General features: G+C 42.8%; 1 protein-coding gene across 1 annotated transcript in view; it reads left to right on the forward strand.

Annotated features, from left to right (window-relative positions):
- The window catches only part of LOC140209904 (signal peptide, CUB and EGF-like domain-containing protein 3), a 373,983-nt gene that overhangs the window by 175,797 nt on the left and 171,201 nt on the right, over positions 1 to 26,985 (forward strand). The window contains exon 4 of the mRNA XM_072278560.1: positions 6,770 to 6,904. Within this exon, the coding sequence (XP_072134661.1) occupies positions 6,770 to 6,904 (135 nt within the window). The remainder of the gene's footprint in view (positions 1 to 6,769; positions 6,905 to 26,985) is intronic.

Genomic DNA, 26,985 nt, shown 5'->3' on the forward strand with positions numbered 1-26,985 from the left:
GTGAGAGCAACCGGGTGACAGTTGTTGAGGCACCTGTTCTTCTTGGGCACTGGTAGGATTGTCACCCTATTGAAGCACGTGGGAACCTCTGAGTGCAACAGTGAGAGATTGAAGATGTCCTTGAACACTCCCATCATTTGGTTGGTACAAGTTTCCAGTGCCCTACTCATGCAGCATCAGAGCCTGAAGCCTTGCCAAGTTTCACCCTCTTGAAAGAAGTTCTGACGTCGGCCTTGCAGATAAAGGTCAAGGGGTCAGAAGATGCTGTAGGGATTTGCACAGGTGTAGTTTTATTCTCCATTTCAAAGGAGGTTTGAAATCTGGGAGTGAAGCATCACAACAATTCATGGTGTTAGGTTTCACCTCATAGGAAATAATGACCAGCAAACCCTGCTATGTTGATGCGCATCCGATTCCATCTCTAACTTCAGAAGGGTCAGAGCCGTCTCTATTGCCTGAGGAGACTGAGGTCCTTTAACATCTGCCAGATGATGCTGAGGATGTTCTGCGAGTCTGTGGTGGCCAGTGCTATCATGTTTGCTGTTGTGTGCTGGGACAGCAGGCTGAGGGTAGCAGACACCAACAGAATCAACAAACTCATTCGTAAGACCAATGATGTTGTGGGGGTGGAACTGGACTCTCTGACGGTGGTGTCTGAAAACAGAATGCAGTCCAAATTGCATGCCATCTTGGTCAATGTCTCCCATTCACTACATAATGTACTGGTTGGGCACAGGAGTACATTCAGCCAGAGACTCATTCCACCGAGATGCAGAACAGAGCGTCATAGGATATGTTATTATGGGTATGTTTCTCATTGTGTACATATGAGGGGTTTAGACAGTGGATCTGTTATTCTGGGTACGTTTCTCATTATGTACATATGGGGGGGTTAGATGGTGGATCTGTTATTATGGGTACATTTCTCATTGTGTACATATGGGGGGGTTAGATGGTGGATCTGTTATTATGCGTACGTTTCTCATTGTGTACATATGGGGGGGTTAGATACGGATCTGTTATTATGGGTACGTTTCTCATTGTGTACATATGGGGGGGGGTTAGATTGTGGATCTGTTATTACTGATTCTGCTTATTTGTTGTTGCTATTGAAATGTAGCTGCTGTATGTTCACAGCTAGCTAGATGCCATCTGTTTAAGATTGACTCTGATGAAGTGGTTCAGTTGAAACATTATCCTAATTGACTCTGATGAAGTGGTTCAGTTGAAACGTTATCCTTTTTCTCGGCTCTGATTGATTTGTGTTTCTACCTTTTTGCGTGTTGTTTTCATATTTCACTGTTTCTATTCCATTTATCCTAGGGCAATTTAAGTTCTTTGTTTAAAAACAAAAATTATGTGATTTGGGATTAGATACCAGTCATTCAAGCAAGACATGGATATAAAATCACAGGAACTTTTAATGATATTTAATCGGGCCATTAAGCTCCTTTAAGAACTGATTCAGTTCTGTGTAAAGTGCACAGTGCGTAGGCTGGACAAAATAAAATCATCAATATTGTAACTGATGGCTGCCCAGGGATTTAATTCATAGTGAGAGAGCAAATTTACTGACTGAGAAATCTGAGCTGCTACATTCAGTCATTATAAAATGTTCCTTCACTTCCCATATATACTGCATAATTCATGAACTTAAGTTTTCTAGTGGAAAGTCAGATTTTCTCTTTCCCCTCAAGATAGGAATGTTGTGTTGGGAACTCTGTTATCTTCCTTGCTAATTTAATCTTTCATGATGCAGTCTCCAAACATCCATCATCTAATCATAGGTTCACGTACAGTGAAATGATTTGATGCAAAAAGTACTTGCATAGGGGAAGAGCAAATCATGTCTCTACTATTAATCTTTTGTCACTTTTTGTATGTTTGATCTGAATGATTCCCTGTGGGAATGTTGCTGAGCTACTACTGGCATCAGGGAGAGACACAACATGAAAACAGACCCTTTGGGCCACCAAGCCTGTGCTGACCATCAAGCACCTATGTACACTGATGCTACATTAATCTCTTTTGTTTTTAATTCTCTCCACATTCGCATCAATTCCCTCCAGATGCTCCCACTCACACACACAGTAGGGACAATTTACGGTGGCTACAAATAATACAGTGGATTCCAGTTAGTTGAGACCCATCAGAACCAGTACCCTTTTGACTCAATTAATTAAGCAGCTACACCAATTAGCCGAAATTTCATGGAAATAGTTAAAAAGGTATAAAAAAGACAAGCTACTATTTAACTGTGTGACAAATTATGTATTTAAATGAAATACAGAACAAATTAGAACACTGCCAATGCTGCTACAGTACTTTCAAACTGTGTTTTAGTTCCTGATAGTTATCGACAGAGAAATTTATCCAGTGTGTGTCACCGTATATCAGCGCAGACGTCTAGTGCAGATAGTGGACTGCCTTCGCACAATGATTGCATCCTCTAAATCTTCATTTTCATTGTAACATTCAAGATGGTCTTCAAGTTCTTCGTCATTCACAACTTGTTGAAGTAGTGAAATTGTTTCATTTTCACTCTTAAACAAGAGAAAATCCGCAAATGCAGAAAGCCGGAGCAACACACACACAATGCTGGAGGAGCTCAGCAGGCCAGGCGGCATCTGTGGAAAAGAGTAAACAGTGGACGTTTCAGGCCGCGACCCTTTGGCCAGGCCTGATGAAGGGTCCTGGCCCGAAATGTCGACTGTAATCTTTTCCCTAGATGCTGCCTGGCCTGCTGAGTTCCTCCAGCATTTTGTGTGTGTTCCTCATTTTCACTCCTGGCCGTTTCTGGCATTTCCAAGCCTGAATGCTTGAAACCGCAGTGAGCGAATCAGTTCTGAATTGTCTTACAAGCAAACACGAGAAAATCAGTAGATGCTGGAAATTCAAGCAACACACACAAAATGCAGGTGAACACAGCAGGCCAGGCAGCACCTATAGGAAGAAGTACAGTTGGCATTTCGGTCCGAGACCCTTCGTCAGGACTAACGGAAAAAAGAGATAGTAAGAGATTTGAAAGTGGAAAGGGGAGGGGGAGACCTGAAATGATAGGAGAAGTCAGGAGGGGGAGGGATGAAGTAAAGAGCTGGCAAGTTGATTGGCAAAAGGGATACAAGGCCGGAGAAGGGGGAGTATCATGGGACGGAAGGCCTAGGAAGAAAGAAAGGGGGAAGGGAGCACCAGAGGAAGATGGAGAACAGGCAAAAAGTTATAGTGAGAGGCAAAGAGAGAAGAAAAAAATAATAAATTAGGGATGGAGTAAGAAGGGGAGGAGGGGCATTAACGGAAGTTAGAGAAATCAATGTTCATGCCATCAGGTTGGAGGCTACCCAGATGGAATGTAAGGTTTTGTTCCTCCAACCTGAATTGACATATCGGAATGGGATGTGGAATTAAAATGTGTGGCCACTGGGAGATCCTGCTTTCTCTGGCGGACAGAGCGTAGGTGTTCAGTGAAACGGTCTCCCAGTCTGCATCGGGTCTCACCAATATATAGAAGGCCACACCGGGAGCACTGGATGCAGGATATCACACCAGCCAACTCACAGGTGAAATGTTGCCTCACCTGGAAGGACTGTCGGGGGTTTTGAATCGTGGTGAGGGAGGAAGTGTAAGGGCATGTGTAGCACTTATTCTGCTTACAAGGATAAATGCCGGAAGGAAGATCGGTGGGGAAGGATGGGGGGGGGGAACGAATGGATGAGGGAATTGCGTAGGGAGCGATCTCTGCGGAAAGCAGAAAGGGGGGGAGGGAAGGATGTGGTTAGTGGTGGGATCCCGTTGGAGGTGGCGGAAGTTACGGAGAATAATATGTTGGACCTGGAGGCTGGTGGGGTGGTAGGTGAGGACAAGAGGAACCCTATCCCTAGTAGGGTGGCGGGAGGATGGAGTGAGAGCAGATGTGCGTGAAATGGGAGAGAAGCATTTGAGTGCAGAGTTGATGGTGGAGAAAGGGAGGCCTCTTTCTTTAAAAAAGGAGGACATCTCATTCATCCTGGAATGAAAAGCCTCATTCTGAGAGCAGATGCGGTGGAGATGGAGGAATTGAGAGAAGGGGATGGCATTCTTACAAGTAACAGGGTGGGAAGAGGAATAGTCCAGGTAGTTGTGAGAGTCCATGGGCTTATAGTAGACATCAGTAGATAAGCTGTCTCCAGAGATAGAGATGGAGAGATCAAGTAAGGGGAGGGAGGGGTCAGAAATGGACCAGGTAAATTTGAGGGCAGGGTGGAAGTTGGAGGCAAAGTAGATGAAGTCAACAAGCTCAACATGCGTGCAGGAAGAGCGTCAATGCAGTCGTTGATGTAGCGAAGGAAAAGTGGGGGACGGATACCAGTATAGGTTTGGAACACGGACTGTTTCACAAAGCCAACAAAAAGGCAGGTATAGCTGGACCCATACAGGTGCCCATGGCTACACCTTTAGTTTGAAGGAAGTGGGAGGAGGTAGAAACGGGAAGTACGAGGTGTGGGAACTATAAGGTTGGTAGCAGTGCATGGGAGATCCCCAGAGCTGATAATGTTGGTGATGGTGTGGGAGAGAATGGCCTGGTGCTCCTGAGTGGGGTCATGTTCGAGGGGTAAATAAGAGGAGGTATCAGCGAGTTGTCACTGTGCCTCGGCAAGGTAGAGGTCAGTATGCCAGACTACAACAGTGCCCCCCTTATCAGCGGGTTTACAATAACTCCTTGCCTGTTCTCCATCTTCCACTGGTGCTCCTCTCCCCCTTTCTTTCTCCCTAGGCCTCCCGTCCCTTCTCCAGCCTTGTATCCCCTTTGCCAATCAACTTCCCAGCTCTTGGCTTCATCCCTCCCCCTCCTGACTCCTCCTATCATTTCAGGTCTCTCCCTCCCCCTCTCAAATCTCTTACTATCTCTTTTTTCCGTTAGTCCTGACGAAGGGTTTCGGCCTGAAACGTCGACTGTACTTCTTCCTGTAGATGCTGCCTGGCCTGCTGCATTCACCAGCATTTCTCTCACTGCTTATTTCTCACTTTTTGTACACAAACACATGCAACAGATGCTATTTAAAAACTTTTTCCTCTAAGCACGGTGTAGAGTCTTAACGGCACCACAAGTGCACACAACTGACGCTAGTTAGAAACCGTTTGGCAACAGTCTCCTATTCCAATTAAGTTGGACAGCTGGGACGACATGGTAATGTAGTGGTTAGCACAACGCTTTACAGTACCGGTGGCCCAGGTTCATTTCTCACCGCTGCCTGTAAGGAATTTGTACGTTCTTCCCGTGACCGCGTGGGTTTCCTCCAGGTGCTCCGGTTTCCTCCCACAGTCTAAAGACCTGCTGGTTGGTAGATTATGTCATTGTAAATTGTCTTGTGATTACACTGGGATTAAATTGGGGGCTTGTTGGGTAGCATGGCTCAAAGGGACAGAAGGGCCTGTTCCATGCTGTATCTCAATAAATAAATAAAATAAAAACGTGCACTAAGCCCTCAGTGGTGAAGAAGTAGGTGAGATGTGCTGGCCATTGAACTCTGGCAGACTCCGTATTTCATATGGATGCTGACCTGTGAGGGGAATCTCACCAATGGTTCTCAGGTGTCCCATCAGTGGAAAGTGGGTACAGTTTCTGCTATTGTCTCGGTGATGGTATGTCCAAAAACACAGCATGGCTTGAGGAGCACTCCACTGGGATATCTGCCAAGGCTTTGGGCTCGGCTTCTCTGGTGTGAGACTAGCTAAGTATGGATCACCTTAAAAGAAGTGTAGCCCCCCTGGCCACCTTCAGGGTCGCTCGGCTCGCTGTCGTCTAGGGAAACAGCCTCGGCCCCGCCAAACTGGGTAAATAGTTTGTGTGGATGCTGTGTGATGTACCCCACCCCGCCAAATAACAGACACTACACCTGATACAATTAAATGATTTACAGTTTATAGATATTAATGGAACTATATAATTAATAGAGAATAAAATATAAAAGAAAAATAAAAGGTGAAACACTTATCAAAGTTCAATCTCTTCGTGCACAAAACAGCTGGAGCTGAAGAACCTTCTTCTTCACACTGCGACCCCTCGAACCACCTCGACCAGCCGCCTGGGACCAACAACGGTGGTTGACCAGTTGCTCCACACAAGTCCGTCTCCATCTCCTCGCCGAATGCCCTCCTCGGGGTCCGACCCCGTTAGCAGACACCACAGCACCTGGTCTATCCTCTGTCTCACTCTCCCGCCTTCTCCCTCAAAACCCCACGTATACAGTATCTTCAAATACACCAAAACCATAACAACTATCCCAATTGGTTCATAACATCCTCTCATTACCCCCTAAACCCACAACAAGCTGCTAGCGCAAAGGTTTCTCAGCGTTTAACATAAAAAAGAAGCATTCCCGATTATAACATAACAAAGAAGCCATTTTAATTAGCCTCCGCAGTAACATGAAAGACGAAACCCTCTTACACAAGAATCACATGCCAGAGTTTTTGTCATTTTTAAATTACCAACATAATAGAATTCCATGTGCTTTGGAACACTCCATGTGGCAAGTACAAACTGGAGTTCAACTTTACTGTATTTAAAGTAACCTTATACTTTGCTTCAGAGAGGGCCGGGGGAGTTGCCAGTATATGGCCTGGAATGGAAGATTGGATCTGTTTTACTTTATATCACATATTATTCTTATTTTCAAAATGTATTGCTCATAAGCATGTGACAGGTAAAGGTGAGGCCCAGTTTACTTCATATAGATTGGAACCCTAAAATCTTCAGTTTTAATGACCTCTCTGTATTTCTTTTCTATAGATGTGGATGAGTGTGGAGACAGCAATGGTGGATGCCAACAGATCTGTGTCAATATGATGGGAAGCTATGAATGTCGATGCCGGGAAGGATTCTTCCTCAGTGACAACCAGCACACCTGTATCCTGCGTCCTGAAGGTTTGATTCAGTTAGCTCTACAATGTTCATCTGCTTGAAGTAAAATCCAAGTGGGTTCACTCCTGTTTCATGCCAATATTACCTCTGTTTCTCATAGTCCCATCTTGACAAAATGAATATCTTCCAAAATAAGCTGTACATGGAATGATGATATCTCAGTTGATCCAGTAAACAGTTTCGTCCACCTACCTCAGTAAAGGTTCCACTGGAAGATGTATGCCCATTCTTCAAGAGATAAAACTATAAGTGATGAGGAAAGAGTGGTGGAGAAAATGGTGTGGTGGAGTTACTTCCTCCAGTGGGAGAGTTAGTCAAATGTTAGCTTTGACTCTTTTATGCCACATGCTCAATATTTTGAATGTTCTCAGTTTCTATTGCTGTTGGAGGAGAGCTGGCAAGCCAATAACAGATTTATGATGTAAACCAGAATGCTGCTGAGGACTGAGTCAAGCAGACTCTTTAGCGAATAAAAGAATTGTTGATGTTTCAGAATGAAATCCTGCTTTAGGTGCTGTTGATATTTATTAATATGATTAACAAACAAGTTAATTCGACCTTTGAAAACTATCAAAGTTAGGTTATGAACAAAATAGACTTTCAGCTCCTCCTATGCTATATTTCATTCCGATCGTGGAGGAGATCTTTTGATCATCATTTCGGTGGGTGTACAACCAGAGGATCGGCTGTAATATTTCGTAAGGTAACAAACTTCATAGTTTGCCTATTTGGTGACAGTACCTGAAATCTCTCTGTACAGGTGATTGGAGTGATTTCCCCTTCTCAGTGCTACTACAAATCAGGGCAAGGATCGTGAGCTTTGGCTCATTGGGCTGAATAGCCTAATTCTGTGCCGTACATTGTTGTCCTGATCTTATTCACATATGGCAACCATCTGGAAATTACTCCAAGAGCAGGTTCTCTTTCTAAATCATTTGTAAATTAGGAAAACTAAAGATAATATTATGAAAAAAAATCTTATTTCATTGTAAATGGCTGAGCCACATACAGGCATTCCAAAATGTTTGAAAAATGGCAGGACTATCAGTGTATTTAAGAGACAACTTGATTAATGTTTCACATGTAAACACTTTGGCTAAAGTGGAAAATACAAGATCCCATTGTACTAACTTGTCTTCCCTTTCCTGGCTACAACTTCTGTCACATAGTGCAATGTTATTGCATGCGATATTGAAGGATTTTCAACTAAAAGCTGAAACACTAAATGCCATCGGCTCCTTTGTACAAAGCTCAGCGGTTTGCAAAATTCGTTTTGAAGACTGCAGATGTTGGAATCTGAAACAAAAAAAAACAGAACACTGGAATAACTCAATGAGCATCTAAGGAGGCTTGATGTGTACATCAACATTTTGAGTCAAAACCCTGCAACAGGGTCTTTTTGCAAATGTATAGAGACCATCAGGCATGCACGGTGGTGTCAAATATTGTATTGCCTTCACTTTGATGTCATGTGAAAAATGCATGAAAGAACTTTTGAAGACGGTTTTGCTGTCACAAAGAGGACCCCTGGACTATCAACTTAATTTTCATTCAAGTTGTATTTTGCCCTCTTGCTGCTGATTTTAATCGGATCCCTGACTTGATTCTTTCTCTCTCTCTCTCCTTTTTCTCCCTCTGTCCCCTTCACTATACCCCTTGCCCATCCTCTGGTTTTCCCCCCTCCCCCTTTTCTTTCTCCCTAGGCCTCCTGTCCCATGATCCTCCCATATCCCTTTTCCCAATCAACTGTCCAATCAACAAGAATTTTTATGTGTGTTGCTTGAAATTCCAGCATCTGCAGATTTCCTCGTGTTTGCATATTTGAAATCACTTATGTTTCCAGAACTTGAAATCCCCTTTGAAAGAAATGACATCTCCGTTTCTGGGTGGGGACTGAGTTATGTAGAATTGGGGAGGCAGAAGTGGTAGTGTAGTGGTAGAGAGTCGCAGCAACTTTGAGCTGTCCGCTGGAGCACTGGACACGGAGCTATTTCTCACTCACCAAGGCACAGACATACTTGTGCAGGCCCTCCTCAGCTCAGAACTTACTGGGAATGGCCAGCATGATTTGGTCCAAATAATTTTAACTTAATTTTCAGCATGGCACAGAATTCTTTAAAATGATCTTGAATTCTCCTGAAGAATTCTCATGGCTCAGCTATCTCCTTTCTCTTATTCAAACTGAACCAAGCACTGCATTTTAAGGTTTCACTATATGAGATTTAAGCTTCAAATATTGGCTTGACCATCTCTAGCACTGCTTGTTCATGCCTCTCCACCACTAAATATTGTTACCCTCTCCCCCTCCCCTTGCAAAGTCACCAAGAGCAGTGGGAAACTGAAAGCTTGGGAGAACTTTAAAAAGCAACAAAGAACCACTAAATAAGCAATAAAGAAAGGGAAGTTAGATTACGAAAATAAACTAGCACAAAATATAAAAACGGATAGTAAAAGTTTTTTTTATAATTATATAAAGTGGAAAAGGGTGACCAAAGTGAGCGTAGGTCCCTTGGAGGACGAGAAAGGGGAATTGATATTGAGTAATGAGGAAATGGCCGAGGCTTTGAATGACTATTTTGTGTCGGTTTTCATGGTGGAGGACATGTCTAACATACCAAAGAGAGATGTTATGGATGCGATGGGAGGTGAGGACATCGATACAATAGCTATCACTAAAAAGGTTGTGCTGAGCAAAGTTGAGGGCCTAATGATAGACAAGTCCCTTGGTCCTGAAAGAAATGGCATAGGTTATCGTTGAGGCTTTGGTGATAGTTTACCAGAATTCTCTGGACTCTAGGCAGGTCCTGGTGGACTGGAAGAAGGTAATGACAGGCCAGTGTTCAAAAAAGAATGTAGGCAAAAAGCAGGTAACTATAGGCCAGTTAGTTTAACATTTGTAGTTGGGAAAATGCTTGAAGCTATTATTAAAGAAGAAATAGCAGGGCATATGGGAAGAAGTGGATTCATCAGGCAGACACAGCATGGATTCAGCAAAGGCAGGTCCTCTTTGACAAACTTAATGGAGTTCTTTGAGAATATAACAAGCCCATTGGATAGAGGGGAACAGATGGATGTTATTTACTTGGATTCCAGAAGGCGTTCGATAAGGGGCCACATAAAAGACTTATCCATTAGATAAAGATGCATAGAGTTGGGGGGTAATGTATTAGCATGGACAGAGAATTAGTTAACCAATAGAAAGCAGAGAGTTGGGATACACAGGTGTTTCTCTGGTTGGCAATCAGTGGTGAGTGATGTGCCACAGGGGTTGGTTCTGGGCCCACAACTGTTCACAATATACATTAACGAACTGGAAGAGGGGACCGAGTGTAGTGTAAGTTTGTTGATGGCACTAAATTGAGTGGTAAAGCAAATTGTACAGAGGATATGGAGAGTCTGCAGAGAGATATAGATAGGTTAAGTGAGTGGGCAAGGGTCTGGCAAATGGTGAATCTGTGGAATTCTCTGCCTAATGAAGCAGTGGAGGCTACCTCAGTAAATATATTTAAGACAAGGTTGGATAGATTTTTGCATAGTAGGGAAATTAAGGGTTATGGAGAAAAGGCAGGTAGGTGAAGATGAGTCCATGGCCAGATCAGCCATGATCTTATTGATTGTGATTAGGCTGGACGGGCTAGATGGCCTACTCCTGCTCCTATTTCTTATGTTCTTAAGTTATTCTTCTACTCTCCCCTCCTCCCATTCCCCTTTCCACGCTCCCCTCCTCCCTCACCTTTCCACACTCACCTTCCCACGCTCCCCTCCTCCCACTCACCTTCCCACACTCCCCTCCTCCCTCTCACCTTCCCACACTCCCCTCCTCCCTCTCACCTTCCCACACTCCCCTCCTCCCTCTCACCTTTCCACACTCCCCTCCTCCCTCTCACCTTCCCACACTCCCCTCCTCCCTCTCACCTTCCCACACTCCCCTCCTCCCTCTCACCTTTCCACACTCCCCTCCTCCCTCTCACCTTCCCACACTCCCCTCCTCCCTCTCACCTTCTCACACTCCCCTCCTCCCTCTCACCTTTCCACACTCCCCTCCTCTCTCTCACCTTCCCACACTCCCCTCCTCCCTCTCACCTTTCCACACACCCCTCCTCACACTCACCTTTCCTCACTCCCCTCCTCCCTCTCACCTTCCCACACTCCCCTCCTCCCTCTCACCTTTCCACACTCCCCTCCTCCCTCTCACCTTCCCACACTCCCCTCCTCCCTCTCACCTTCCCACACTCCCCTCCTCACACTCACCTTTCCTCACTCCCCTCCTCCCTCTCACCTTCCCACACTCCCCTCCTCCCTCTCACCTTCCCACACTCCCCTCCTCCCTCTCACCTTTCCACACTCCCCTCCTCCCTCTCACCTTCCCACACTCCCCTCCTCCCTCTCACCTTCCCACACTCCTCTCCTCACACTCACCTTTCCACACTCCCCTCCTCCCACTCACCTTTCCACACTCCCTCCTCCCTCTCACCTTTCCTCACTCCCCTCCTCCCTCTCACCTTCCCACACTCCCCTCCTCCCTCTCACCTTTCCACACTCCCTCCTCCCTCTCACCTTTCCTCACTCCCCTCCTCCCTCTCACCTTCCCACACTCCCCTCCTCCCTCTCACCTTTCCACACTCCCCTCCTCCCTCTTACCTTCCCACACTCCCCTCCTCCCTCTCACCTTCCCACACTCCCCTCCTCCCTCTCACCTTTCCACACTCCCCTCCTCCCTCTCACCTTCCCACACTCCTCACACTCACCTTTCCACACTCCCCTCCTCACAGTCACCTTTCCACACTCCCCTCTCACTCACCTTTCCTCACTCCCCTCTCACTCACCTTTCCACACTCCCCTCCTCACACTCACCTTTCCACACTCCCCTCCTCCCTCTCAGCCTTCTACCCGTCCCTCCTCCCCTTAACTTTCTATCCTCCCCTTATCATCTTTACCTTTCTACCCTCCCCTCCTCACCCTTACCTTTCTACTTTCCCTTCCTCCCCTATCCTCTTCTCAGGTTTAATGCAGATCCGAGCTTTGATGTTCTCCTCAAGAGCCTCTTGGTGTCACTGTTCCTAATACACCTGTGCGATGCTATGCTCACTCCCCATTACTCTGACCTTATCCACACCTGGTAACTTCTTAGATATCAATACACTGGTAAAAAAGCCTTACCTTATCTGCAGGTTTGTTCATAACATCTCCATGCTTACAAAGTGGTTAGTGTTGCATCCTGAGGGTGTCAGGTTCGATCCTGACCTTGGATGCCGTCTGTGTGGACTTTCCACATTCTCTCTGTGGTTCTATGGATTTCCCCCAGGTAACCTGCTTTCCTTTCCACATCCTAAAGTGTACTGATAGATTAGGTGGCTACTATCAATGAACCCTCAGTGTAGATTTATGGTGAAATGAATGAAAGGGGGAGGTGTCAATCCTGATGTAAATCATCATGAAGTGCTTTGAATGGTTGATAATGGCACATACCGAAAACTACACTGGACACTCACCAATATGCTTACTGACGGAACCGCTCGACGTCAGATGCCAAAGCATCTCTCGTGCACCTGGCCCTGACATAGCTAGAAAACAAGAGCACTCTGGTCAGAATGCTCTTTCTGGATTTCAGTTTGACATTCAACACTGGTGTCCCTTAGGCAGTGGTGAACGAAGTCCTACTCCTCGGTGTACGTACATTCCTGTACAACTGGCCTTCCTAACAAACGAAACGAACCTCCGATAGTCAGTATACCCTCCCTATGATTCTCCACACAGGTGTGCCCCAGGGCTGCGTACTCAGCCCATTGCTGTAGACCCAGCCCACACAGCCAAACACCAGAGCAATCACATCGTCAAGTTTGCCGATGACTCAACCGTGGTGGGGCTCATCACCAACAACAATGCAACGGCCTACAGAGAGGAGGTGGAAGAGCTTAAGGCCTGGTTCCAGGCAAATAACCTTTTCTTTAATGTCAACAAGATAAAGGAGATAGCTATTGACTTCAGGAGAACACGCACCACTCACACCCCTCTTTACATCGGTGGCTCAGCAGTGGAAATTACAAGCAGTTTCAAGCTCCTGGGATTGGACATCACACACAACCGCTCATGGTCCCAGAACACATCCTGCACAGTCAAGAAAGCTCAGCAAAGAGAGCTGGACCTTGCACATCTATACTCTCATCATTCTATAAATGCACAAGTAGAGAGCATTCAAACAAACTCCATCACTGCATGGTACGGAAACTGCACCGTGGCGGACAAGAAGGCTCGACAATGGGTAGTTAAACACATCACTGGCACCAGCCTACCAGTCTTCAAGGACATGTATACAGAAAGGTGCTGGAAAAGGGCCAGTAACATCATGAACACCCTGCTCATAGACTGTTTGTCCCACTCCCATCAGGGAGGAGGCTACGTAGTATCTGCACCAGGACCACCAGACTCAAAAGCAGTTACTTTCCCCAAGCGGTAAGGCTGATCAACACCTCCACCCACAATCTCCACCGCTATTTTATTATTTCCTGTCAATCACCTTATGTACTTCCTAGCTTCACTTTATGGACATTCAAACAATCTATGTATTGTATACAAGTTATTTTATGTATTCATATTAATTTTGTGTGTTCTTTATCTTTGATGTTTTTTGTGCTGCTTTGGATCAAAAGCAACAATTATTTTGTTTTCCTTTACATTTGTGTACTGAAAATGACATTGAAACTTGAAATATGAGAAAATAATTTGCAAAGGTGCAGGAAATAAGTGGGGAGGGGGGGGAAGGATGAATTATATTGTTATCTTGAGAACTTTAGGGTGTTGCTGGGTCCAGTGGCTGCCTGTGTTAGAGATAGAAGATTTGTTATATCTTTGAAATCACGTTATGCTCCAATGTGGTCTGATGTTCTGATTCTGGTCCTGCCGGTATTTCCCTTTTATCTGCCTTTTTGCAGATAAAACACTCTCATGCTTTGCTGCCTGCAGTTTCTTCTTTGATTGCATCCTTAAAAATTAGCTCTATAACTCATTGGACCTTAAAGTCTGTTTGACTCACTGAGTCCATGCTAATCATCAAGCAGCTATTTGTGCTAATGGCACAAATCCCGTTTTACTTTCCTTACATTTCTGTCAAGTTCCCTCAAGTTTTAGCACTCAGCTACATACTAGTGGAAAATGACAGAGGCCTATTAACCTATGAGGAAACACATACAGTCACAGGTGAACATGGACACACACAGTCACAGGTGAACATGTAACTGATCAGAGGTGAGGACTGGACCCTGGGTGCTGGTCTGTGGTGTAGAAGCTGAGCTACTGTGCTCAGATTCTGGTCATTTTCCATAACTCTCATCCTATCTCTGCTGAGTGATGCTCTGTGAAAATTAGAACATAGAATATAGAGCAGTGTTGTGCCAACGTTTATCCTAACTCAAGGTAAATCTAAAGCTTCCCTCCCATGTAGTCCTCCATTTTTCTTTCATTCATGTTCCAATTTAAGTCTCTTAAATCTCCTTAATTGCCTCTACCACCACCCCTGACAGTGCGTTCCACACACTTGCCACTCTCTATATAAAGTCTTACCCCATATACTTTCCTACAATCAGTTTAAAATTATGCCCACTCATATTAGCCATTTCTGCCTTGGGAAGAAGGCGCTGACTCTCCATTCTCTCTATGCCTCATCAATACACCTCTATCAAGTTCCCTCTCATCTTCCTACGCTTCAAAAAGTCCAAGCTTGCGTAAGACATCTAAACTCTCTAATCCACGCAGTAACCTTGGTAAATCTTCTCTGCACCCTCTCTAAAGCTTCCATATAAAGTTCGGCAAGATATTTTACTTATTCTCAGAGTACATTAATCATCAGACGTTAAGGAAAGTATTATCAGTTGTTTGATGTCTTAATCCATTTGTCTCCAAAACAAAACTAAAATAAAAACTTCCAGAGAATTGTTTTGCTGATCTTAATTAAAACCTTCTCATTATTACAAGTGAACAGAACACTAGCCGTGTGTTACACATGTCACAAACGGAATTTTTTTTTGTTTTATAACTGTCAATTAAACAAAAAACTGCAAATTTTTTAGTAACTCGAAGTCAAATTTGCGGAAATGGCTTGACCGATGCCCCACCACATAAAAATGTGCATGTGTAGTTGTGGACCATAAGTTGCACATTGTTTCACTGAGAAGTCCAGTGTGGTGGGGGCTTACGCACATTGTAGCGATTGCAGCAGGGAAGAAGGGATTGGAGAGTTCTGTGGCACTGGTGGGGGGTGAACTGTGATGGATATTAACTTTCTAGGGCCCAAGTGGACACATTTCAGTGACTTAAGTGGTACTGAGGGGTACATGTAATGTGACAATAGCCCAGCCCCAAGGATCTGGATCAGTTTCTCATTAACTTGAGGGTATCAGAGTCCTATGCTGAGAAGACCATAGTGCCTTGCAAATGCATGTTGCCCCGGGTTCTCGTACATGATGTCCCAGGTTTTAGGGAGCGTTACCCTGAGTTCTAGGGGCACTTAAATCAATGGGTGCACTTAGAACTAAATGCTCTAAATTACATTACTATGCACGGCATGGGAAATATTGTCATCCTGTCATTGCCCATGCCGAAATCATGCGAAGTACAGGATGCGCCAGGGCAATTCTCCCATCTGACTCAAAAATGATTTGTGCATTGTTCTAATCACTGGTGACTCATAAAATAATTGGTTTTCAGATTCTTAATTTTTAAAAAATACATGGTATTATAGAACTGAATGTGTGGGCAATTGAATGAAACACAATGAATAATTGGTTTAATAAGTACAAAATGATAGTTTATTAAGAACAGTGCCATACTTCTGGTATTCATTACCAAATGCATTAAAACAGCAAACATGTAGCTGTTAGTGAAAGCAATGAAGGGAGCCCTTTGAGACGATGAACATCTTGTGGAGCTGCAACTGGCTGCACCCCTTGCCGCTGCCCCAGAACGTCTCGAGAGTCAACATCTTTCTACCTTTGGGCAGTTCAGCTTTTCAGACAGCTCATTATATGTAAAATATAGTGACACAAAATGAATAGGGCTTTATACTTTAATGAAACCTCAAATTCCTCATTCTTTTTACAGCCTGTTGTAATGCTATGTTCTGAGAAGCTTTAGATGATTTATACCATGCAATAAAAACCACTGCACAAGGTCTCTGTGGCAGAAAAGTAGAATGTGAGAATATTTTTATTCTTGGAAGTCAATAAAATACTGAGCTCCTGCTCATGGCTTTCAAGGGATTTTTTTGGTATCTATATTTAACGGTAAGTTCTGCAATAATTGTTCATGGTTTGTTTTGATATTTATATTTTCCTGCTGTTGATTGCTATGGTATTAAACTCCTAAACAGTAGAAACTATTTTACTTTTAAACTGATCGTACTTTAGCTGTGGCATACCATTAACTTGAGATACCCTTACAGTGACTGTCCAATAATCAGCGTCAATAATTAGCTGTGTAAACACTGGTCATATAAGCCAACAAGGATTTAGCTTTGCATATGTAAGTTCTTTGCACAGTTTTAATGCAGTTATTAAAATAGTGAAGGAATTTTATTCAAGCATGTGAACATAAAGTATATATTACCAAAACAAATGGCACCCTTGAATGTGCAGAGAGCCTGGGGAAAAGATTGAATGGTGCTTGAAAAAGTGTCCCAAATAAGCAGCATGCAGTAGGCTAACAGTTCACTGTACTAAAAGCTGCTGTTGTGGAACACACGAGGGAAATGGGTGGGTTGTGTGGCTGGATAGAAGGGGACGAGGGGCAGGGAGGTGAAGGATATTCTGGAGCAATCAGGAGCTTGAGGGTTTGGTTCTATCTGTGAATGAGGGAGCAATGGATTGCAACCAAGACTGAGTTGGTGGGCTTGCAAGTGGGGGTTGGGGTAGAGCTGGGTGCACATCGCGCTGAAAATCGTGCTGGAGGTGGGGTCAGGCTCAGAATTTGGAATGGCATTTATATTTTGGGGTGGGAATTGTAAGCCAGCTGTCTGGGGTACAAGTGAGAGCTTCTTTGATGTGCAGGTATTCTATGTAAAGAGAAACAACCTGAAAGAAGTACCCAGCACTGGATAGCATGGCCTGGGTCCCTGCCAGGCAGCTCCCCGAAGTGAAGGGCAATGCAGGCCATGCAGCATTGAATTGACTGTGTTACTTACATCCATCAGTAAAAATCTTTACGTTACGTCTCCGTTTAAATGTGCAATGTGCAATTTATATTAATTTATAATAAATAGTATGTACAACAGGACAGTCAATATAACATAGAAATACAATTGTGTCAGCATGAATTAATCACTGATGGCCTGGTGGAAGAGGCTGTCCCGGAGTCTGTTAGTCCTGATTTTTATGCTGTGGTACTGCTTCCCGGATGGTAGCAACTGGAACAGTTTGTGGTTGAGGTGACTCGGGTCCCCAATAATCCTTCGGGCCCTTTTTACATACCTGCCTTTGTAAATGTCCTGAATAGTGGGAAGTTCACATCTACAGATGTGCTGGGCTGTCCGCACCACTCTCTGCAGAGTCCTGTGATTGAGGGAAGTACAGTTCTCATACCAGGCAGTGATGCAGCCCGTCAGGATGCTCTCAATCATGCCCCTATAGAAAGTTCTTAGGATTTGGGGGCCCTTCTTCAACTGTCTGCAGTGAAATAGGTGCTGTTGTGCCTCGCAACAAGGGCTATTTGCCCTCTCAACCCTGGATCCATTGATGTCAATAGTGGTTAGCCTGTCTCCATTCCTCCTGTAGTCCACAACCAGCTGCTTCGTTTTTGCGACATTGAGGGAGAGGTTGTTTTCTTGACACCACTGTGTCACAGTGATGACTTCTTTTCTGAGGGCTGCCTCATTATTATTTGAGAAATCCGCATTATTATTGTAAAAACCTGCTTCTCCATGAGAGAGCAGCATGAAATAGAGGAAAGAAGTGCCAGTAATGTGTTTCCTACCAGTGGACACCATTACACTTGTCTAGGATCCTTCCTATTTTAGTTCTTTAAACACACAGAGTCAGAGGGAATATTTTTTTATGAACTAACAATTAATGTAGTCCAGTTTTGCTCTACGATTGTTTTTTCCATTGAAATTGTTGAACTGTGTAGCCCATATACAGTAAATGCTGTGATAACCAATATCTCTACTCCTTTATCCAGATGAAAGGAGTTTATCCTCTTTGATACTGCATTTAGATGTGAGATACTTGTACTGAGTATAGTGAACTTGGACTCATTTCTAGGAACTTTGACGCCACCCTTATATCAGGCAATTTTTAATGTTCAAATTCCCAGCTGGCTGAAGTAAAGAGTGCTGTAGTTCACAACTTTCAGAGGTTTTGTCTGCATTTTTGCTCCTCTTGATGGCATCCATAAACTAAATCAATGTAATATTATTTAATGTAAACACTCGTGTACACCCAACTGAGTGCTCAGTGAGTGTTTAAAAAGTGGATCTGAAGAATTTATTATGGCCTTGTTATAGGGTGGATAAGTGTTTACATCTGGAAACCACAGGGAACCTATTTATACAGCTCTTATGGTCAAGTAGTCAAGGTTATTGTGTCTTTTTTTCCCTTTTTAGCCTCTTGTAGATTACAGTTGTTTCCTTCTGATTTTGCATTTCCCTCCAACAGCATCAGCGCTGATAGAACGTCCTTGCATAATCATAGCATTGAACCTCCACTGTACTGTGCTTAAAAGAGTCTCCAGTTTATACCAGTCCTCTGCTCTTTTATTGTAGCCCTGAAAAGCCTCCTCCTTCCAGTATTTCCATTTGAAAGTTGGTATATGTTATGCTATCTAATTCCAAAACATAAAAACTAATTGAAAGGAAACACGGAGCTGGGAATGCGTGTTTTAGCGTCATTTTTACTTTAGCGAGATGCGCACATATGATGTGGTGGCGTGTGCCATTGACATACTTCTACATATACCCCATAATGAACTATTTAAACAACAATAATTCATAATTAAACAATATATTTACAATATTACTCAAATGTTACTGAAATATTAAATGTACATCTGTATCTCCCTCACTGTTGAGCAATGCGATCCGGAACATAGCAAATTCATTGCCTGAAAGATAGATTCCCTCATTATCTCTGGTTTGTTTGCTTATTATGTTCAAGATTCAAGATTGTTTATTGTTATTCTTCAGTGCACATGTGTAAAAGAGAACAAAATGATTGTTACTATTGGTCAAGTGCAACATAATAAAACAAAATAAGCATAAAAAACACAAGTATAAATGTAAAAACAACGTAGAAAGCACAAAGGTATCTTCAAGGAGTGATGCCTCAGAAGAGCACTAAGGACCCCCGTCACCCAGGTCATGTCTTGTTCTCATTGCTCTCTCTCTCTCCTCCCCCCCCTCCCCTCCCTCCCTCCCTCCTTCCCCCCCCTCCCTCTCTCTCTCTCTCTCTCTCTCTCTCTCTCTCTCTATATATATATATCTCAAGTTTTTTTCTATTATGTATTGCATTGTACTGCTGCCACAAAGATAACAAATTTCACGACATAAGACGGTGATATTAAACCGGATTCTGATTCCGACAATGAACAAGTAACTGTTGAGTATGGTGAATATACATAAAATTAGACAGAGTGTATGTATATAAAGTGGTGCTGGGTGCAGGAGCATCTGACAGGAAATGATAAAGTGTCAAACTGACTGGGCAAGAGGATATCCTAGGTAGTAGCAGGACATATGAAAGGACAGTAGGACAGTGACTGTGTCTGTGTAGGTATGAGGAGTGGAGTGTAAGTGAACAGTGCATGAGGGGATGAAGGGTGCTGACTGGCTGTGGAGAAAAGTGGCTGACGTGGAGGTGGTGGTGCTGGGGCGTGGTGGGGTGGAGATGTTGATCAACCTGCTGGCTTGGAAAATTAACTGTTTTTGAATCTGGTGGTCCTGGTGTGGATGCTGTGAGCCTCTTCCCTGATGGGAGTTGGACAAACAATCCATTCTTCATGATGTCACTGGCCCTTTTCCAGCACCTTTCTGTGTATATGTGCTTGATGGTGCTGGTGATGAGTTGAGCAGTTTTAACCTCCCATTATAGTTCTCTCCTCTCTGTCACAATCTGTATCCTAGAATTACTCACCCATAAGACCAGAAGAAATATCAGCAATGTATGCTGTGAGAGACGGAATCACTTCTCATGTTAGCACTAGCCAGACATCGCCTTACCGTGAATAAATACACCAAGTTATTAGAATTCCCCACCAGAGGAATCAGCCTCATATTGTCTATGGATACTTACTTTATTCCAGATAGAGACTGAAGTGCTTTAGACATTAAGGGAGTCATGGATTGCAGAATTAGTTTAGAAAAAAAAACACCACTAATTTTTTTTTAACCACAACAGCATTTTACTTACATCCTTTTATAAACATGCCACTGTTTAAAAAAACAGGATGTAGGCAAAATCAATTAATTTAATGTCTGTTGTCAGACAAATGCTTGAAGCCATCATTAAGGAAGAAATAGTGAGACTTCTGGATAGAAGTTGTTCCATCAAGTAGGCACAGCATGCATACAGGAAGGGCAGGTTCCTTTCGGCAAATTTACAGGGGGTCTTTGAAGGTATAATGGGTACAGTGAATAGAGGGGAACAAGTAGATGTAATATACTTGGATTTCCAGAAGGCATCTGATATGGTGCTGCATGAATGACTTATCTGTACGGATGGATGGAGTTGGTGTAATGTATTAGCATGGATTGCTTAACCAGTAGAAAGCAGTGAGTTGGGATAGATGGATGTTTCTCTGGTTGACAATCAGTAGTGAGCAGAGTGCAAGATCTGCATGCAGTTGTTCACAATGTACACCAATGATTTGAAAAGGGGGACCAAGTGTACGGTACCTGAGTTGCTGATGACTCCAATTTGAGTGGAATAGCAAATTGTGCAGAGAATGTGGAGGGTCTTTGGAGAGATGTAGATAGGTTAAGTGAGTGGGGAAAGCGTCTGGCAGGTGGAGCACAGTGTGTCTTCATAAGACTACCCATTTCAGGAGTCAATATAGTGAACCTTCTCCATGGTTCCTCAAAGCCAAGAATGTGCTCCCTCAAATAAGGAGATCGAACAGTTGGGTGACACTTCTGCCACATGAAAGAAGTTTTCTTAATAGTCTGCCATCACAGTCCTGATGAATGGTCTCAGCGTGAAGCATCAACTCTTCATTCCCCTCTATAGATGTTGCCTGACCTGCTGAGTTTCCCCACCATTTTGTGCATGTTGCTTGGATTTTCAGCATCTGCAGAATCTCCTGTTCTTTTTTTGAAATTCAGAATTTTTTGCCCAGATCATGGATATCATAACTAAAAGGGTTTAAAGTAAGAGGAACATATTGAGAGTGATTTTTATCTGTTGCTTGCTGCTACAAGTAGTAATAGAATCAGATAGAATGTAATCACACTGTTAAAAGTACATTTAGATGTAGAGGGATATAGACCTGATGCCATCATTGTGTGTGCCCTACCACAGGGAGAGATTAGGTTCCATAATGTGCTGAGCCGTGCCCACAACTCACTCGCATTTCTTGTGGTCATGTGCAGAGCAGTCAAGCTGTTATGCATCAGATTGGATACTTCCTATAGCGCAATGAAAAGTTCAGTTTGTCAGACACAACTTCCTTTCAATAATTCTACCTGGGCTTCACTTTCCAGGTTATGATACAGTTAGTTGGCATTGAGTTTTCAGTGATATGTAGTTGTAATGATCTTCCCTTTGAAAACTTGACAAGGTATTTACTGGCCCGGGACATGCTTGCTTGCCTGATGTGGTTTCCACATCAGAATACACTGCAGGTGATGCCATTTGTTCTGCAGCACAAGGACAGTTAGATAAGGCTATCCAGGAGGCACTGGGGTAGCCAGAACTTCATACCACCACGATGGGTGAGACCCAACCAGAGGAAATCATGCACCAGTTATTCTTTGGACCCAAGACACCGCACTGATTTTCCATCCACCAACTCTCTCTCCTCCTGTGATTTCCAGGTCTTGATCTCCTCTGAACTCCCTATGACCTGACCCCTTAGTTGATCTTCAGTCTGACTTCCCTGACACTGTCCCCAAGTTGCTTAACAGCTCTCCAGCTAAACCAGCTCCCAAATCCAAAGCCATTCACCTGACCAGTGGCCCCTCTATCCCATCCAGCTCACACCTCTGACCAAGAGTTGGTGCCAAGTGGCTTATTATTGTTATGAAAATCTGAGGGAAACTATTAAGTTGTAACCTGCAGTGCTAGTGAACTCTGCAGCAGGGACCTCTTAAGAAATCACTGGAAGTTTTAAGACAGTTTTTCTAAGGAACAATTATTTGGTTTTCTACTTACTATTTTAAAGTGATTTTTCAGCACCAAGTAAGATTACCTGAGCTAAGTGTTTTGGGAACTGAATAGTGGTATAGCATTTCCAATTCTTTAAAAATTAAGGCATTACCATCATATCCTAGGAGAATTAGGAAGCTTTGCAACCGCTATTTACACCTCAGATGCATCTGTCAAGCCAGTTGACTTCCTTGCTTTGAGTGATGTTAACTTATTAAGTACCTCAGGTCCTTAAGGTCCCCACCTTGCACACTCAGACTTCCCCTTGAGTTTACTCAAATCACTACCATTCACCATCATTTCCACAACCCAAAATAAAGTACATGAGATAATAATCAAAACAAAGTGAAAAGAATTGTATAGCTTCAACTGAGATGATCTGTTAAAGTCGATTATTCAGGACAATATAAATATGTTGTACTTACTCAGCAAACATCAATCAAACAAGGTCAACTTTCAGATCTATTTGAAGAATCTCCATGTTCAGCAACAAAGTGTTAGCGCAGCAACTTTGCCTGGTAAGAACACTTCTTCAAAAATCGAATGAGTTCAGAACTTCATTTAAGAATTCTAATGAAGTCCATCTCAGATTGTAATATTTTTGAAAGCATGTAATGTGGAAGGTTCCTGTGCTGTGGGAGGTAATCCATGTTTTCTAGCATCTAGAAGTTGCCTTTGATTGTCAGGGTATCAGTGGGGTAGGTTGTTAAAGGATCTGTGTTTTCTGGATGTTTCATGTAAGTCCCATTTACTAAAGGATAAAGTTCTGCACAGGGCCAAGATAGGTAAAAAAGCTGTAGCAGTTTGCGTTGACCTGTTTGGTTTGGTCTTTGGCAGTAAAGGTATGAAGGTATGTAGAGTGAGGATGGTTGTTTTTAAGTCATCCCAGTTTTTAAGCATTAATATCAATGACTTTGTGCTATGAATTCTATCTATGTTAAAATTATAGACTCATAATTACTGTAGGAAATATTGAGCGTTGTGCTTTAGTTATTGAGCTATGGAATCTGGCTGTATGGAATTCAACCAGCCTACATTGAATTACTAATAATCTGTGAATGAGATCATCAGCCAAAGAATGAATAGAATAGGAAAATATACAGGAACTAATCTGTGCTATCTGACCAAAGCCTTTTGTTTCTATGTATACTTAGCTTTTATGAGAAATGTTTGCAATTTGATAGTGTCCTACAATAAGTTTCCTGTGAAAATAGCTGTCAATCTTACAATGAATTGACAATCTCATTAGCAAGGTGTTAGGAGAAAGGAAATAACATTGGTGAAGCTCCAGGTGATTAGGTCAATTCCACATTGACCTTTAGGGAGCACTGGAATTTCTAGAACATTAAATGCGGTTAAATATTTGGTGCTTTGTTAGTTTTGACCTGTGCAGCTTAGGTTGCCAAAACCCTATAGTAAGTCTATGTGTTGTACCTGACGATGTCTGTGTTTGGTTTGCTGCAGTGTAAGAGATTCATAAGGAACTTAAGAAAACTCTGACCCTGGCAATAAGATAGATGAGAAAATTATTGTGTATGCTTGAGGCTTCATCTTTGAAAAGAAACATTTTGAGGGAGCATCAACAGGATTGGAAGAGACAACCTCATAGAAATAGAAGGAGAACAGGGCACAGCTATTTGCTTCAAAGGTAAACTTAGGATGTATATCCCCAGTAAATTAGCTGTTGAAATTCATTTCCAGGAGCAGTGGCTAATGCCAATAAACTGGTCTCACTTAAGAAAGTAATTATTGTAATGAGATGACAGGGTTGGCTTTTGGCTACATGATTTCAAGTGTGTTTATTTATCAGCACTCCTTGTTTATCGAGCCTGGTAGGATCTGGCATTCCTTTGAAATCAGTCAAGTTAAGGTTATTCGTGTAATTTAACAATCCTTTTTTAAAAGCCTGTTTTCTCTTTGCCTTTCCATTTCTTGGCTTTAGGGCACTGTCTTATACTGTGATGCAGTTTAGCACATTTGCCTGCTCTCCAATTGTCTTCTACTCTTGCCCTATTCTTTACAGAGTAATCAGTGCCCACAAGATGTTCAACACGAGAGAGTTAAGAACACAGAAAACCTACAGCACAATACAGGTCCTTCGGCCCACAAGGCTGTGCCAAACATGTCCTCACCTTAGAAATTACCTAGGATTACCCATAACCCTCTATTTTTCTAAGCTCCATGTACCTATCCAGAGTCCCGTAAAGCAGCGGTCCCCAACCACAGGGCTGCAAAGCATGTGCTACCGGACCACGAGGAAACAATATGAGTTAGCTGCACCTATCCTCATTCCCTGTCACGCACTGTTGAACTTGAACATAGGGTTGCCAACTGTCCGGTATTTCCCCTGCTAAGGTAGAGCATTCCTATGAAACCTTTCGAGCCGAAATGGCGTGAAGCAAAGAAGTTAATGACAATTGCTTATATGGGAAAAATTTTTGAGCGTTCCCGGACCCAAAAAATAACCTAACAAATCATACCAAATAACACATAAAACCGAAAATAAGTAACACTAACATATAGTCAAAATAGGAATGATATGATAAATACACAGCCTATATAAGGTAGAAATAATGTATGTACAGTATAGTAGGGAAGATGAAGGGAAAACCGATTTGTGGGAAAAAAATCGGCAGGTACGCTATTGTGCACACAGGTGCCCACGCAACGCTTCATGGTCTTGGTAGTCTTGCCTGGGGTAAAGTGTCCCAGGGTTTGACTGCTACTTTTGTCCCTTATTTGGGAGTGAGAAAGTTGGCAACCCTAACTGTAAAAGACATGTTGAGGTGAGTTTAACCCTACTTGAACACCCCACCGCCCCCGGTCGACCGGTCTGCAAGAGTATTGTCAATATTAAACCAGTCTGTGGTGCAAAAAAGGTTGGGGACTCCTGCCTTAAAAGACTGTATCATATCTGCCTCCACCACCGTCGCGGACAGCCCATTCCACACACTCACCACTCTCTGCATAAAAAAACTTACCCGACGTCTTGTATAGGTTGATCTCCTGGATATCCAGAAATGAGCTTTTTCTGGCAGAGACAAAGACACCAATTTATTTTTCCATCCCTAGGCTTAACAAGGGTGGGAATCGCATGCTGGTATGCAACATTTCATTTGGGAATTTCTGTTTTGTTCTTATGTAACCCTCTTGGGTAGGCTCGTAATGAGTTAGCTATTACTGTGAATACAACCTAATGGCAACATAACTCTACAATACATGGGGAATAAAAATGAGAAGGCCCTTTCCAATAAGTAAACAAGTCTAGAGTAAATATATTTTGGGTAACCACTAGCTCAAAAGTTTGAATGGTCCTTTAAGATAAAATGAGACTTGTATGAACACTGACACACCCAGACAAATTTACCATCCACCAGGAAGCAATAATTTAGGTCACTCCAGTATAAACCTTAGATTAAAATCTGTATTGACAAAATATTTTAAACTATAACAAAAAATAAAGAAAAGGGCCAATTACGTAGATATTAGCCTATAAAGTGTGCATAATCAATGGAGCTCTTTATTGCATAATCAATCCGGTTTGCTGCATTTCATTTACTCATGGTACTGAACAATTCTGCCTGAAAACACAGTCCAAGTGAAACATAAATAAATATCCAAACCACGTACAAGGAAAGTCATCAAACATTCTCCAAAGTTGTGTCATAGCTAGCTAATTAAAAATTGTCTGTACGTTTTCCGTGAGACCATTAACTGCATGACAATTTTTCTGATAGCAGTATTTGTCATTGCAAATGGGTTTGTGAGTGATTCAACATGTTCTTCGCTCTTGTTTGTCGTCTGTCTCCATTCTTTTGTCTTTGTCTTTCTCCTTCTTCCAAAACTCCATAAAATGGCTACTCCCAATCATTCTCGAATGCTCTGGGGTATCTTATTGGCTAAATGTTAACAAGACAAATCCTTTTGACTAATTCAACATGCCTAATTTATCAATCAACTGAATTACTCGATTGTATAATTAAAGGAACACATTGCATTTTGAGAAAATCTGCTGAAAATTGAATACCCAACAGCATAACTGTATTAATAAAATAAAGTATGGTCTTAGTAAGACGCTATTTCATCTTGTTGTGAATGGACTTTGGGTGTTAAATGCGTGACATCTGGTTTCCACTGTTTCTCCATCAGTGTTCAAATTGCAGTTGATTTATGTTACAGCCTTGTGCTTCTAATGCGGCTTGCTTTACATAGAATGATTGATTAGATTTCTCTAGAGCCTGTACTGTGATACGAGGGTCTCTGCATACTTTGCCAGAACGACAAGTTTAAACTCTTGTATTTTCTGAGCCTAACTCATGAGTCTCATTGAATCACTTCCACATTGCCTCCTGGATTTCAAATTTAACAGTAGAACAATCTCTTGGGGAAAGAATTAATGGTTTTAATAAAGTCTTAATAGATATTTTAAAACATTCAGGCTTTGGAAAGGCTGAATTTAGGAGGAGAAAAATAAGTGGTAGATACAAAAGATTCTGATACACAATACACAGCCGTACAATTCTGTAAACAAGGCAGGAACACTGTAAGCCTTCATATTTGGTTGCACAGTAAAGGTAAGTTAAATCGTCTAGGTCACTTCACAGAAGGTCCATGACAGCATCTGTGGGTTCAACCATGGCACTGTCTGCATTGAGAAAACCTTTCGTTGACAAAGAATGAGAACAGGTCACTTTTGGTCAGGAATTTATCTGCATCAGTTACATATATACTGTGGCTTCA

The sequence above is a fragment of the Mobula birostris genome, chromosome 14 (assembly GCF_030028105.1).
Source record: "Mobula birostris isolate sMobBir1 chromosome 14, sMobBir1.hap1, whole genome shotgun sequence".
NCBI classification, from domain to species: domain Eukaryota; kingdom Metazoa; phylum Chordata; class Chondrichthyes; order Myliobatiformes; family Myliobatidae; genus Mobula; species Mobula birostris.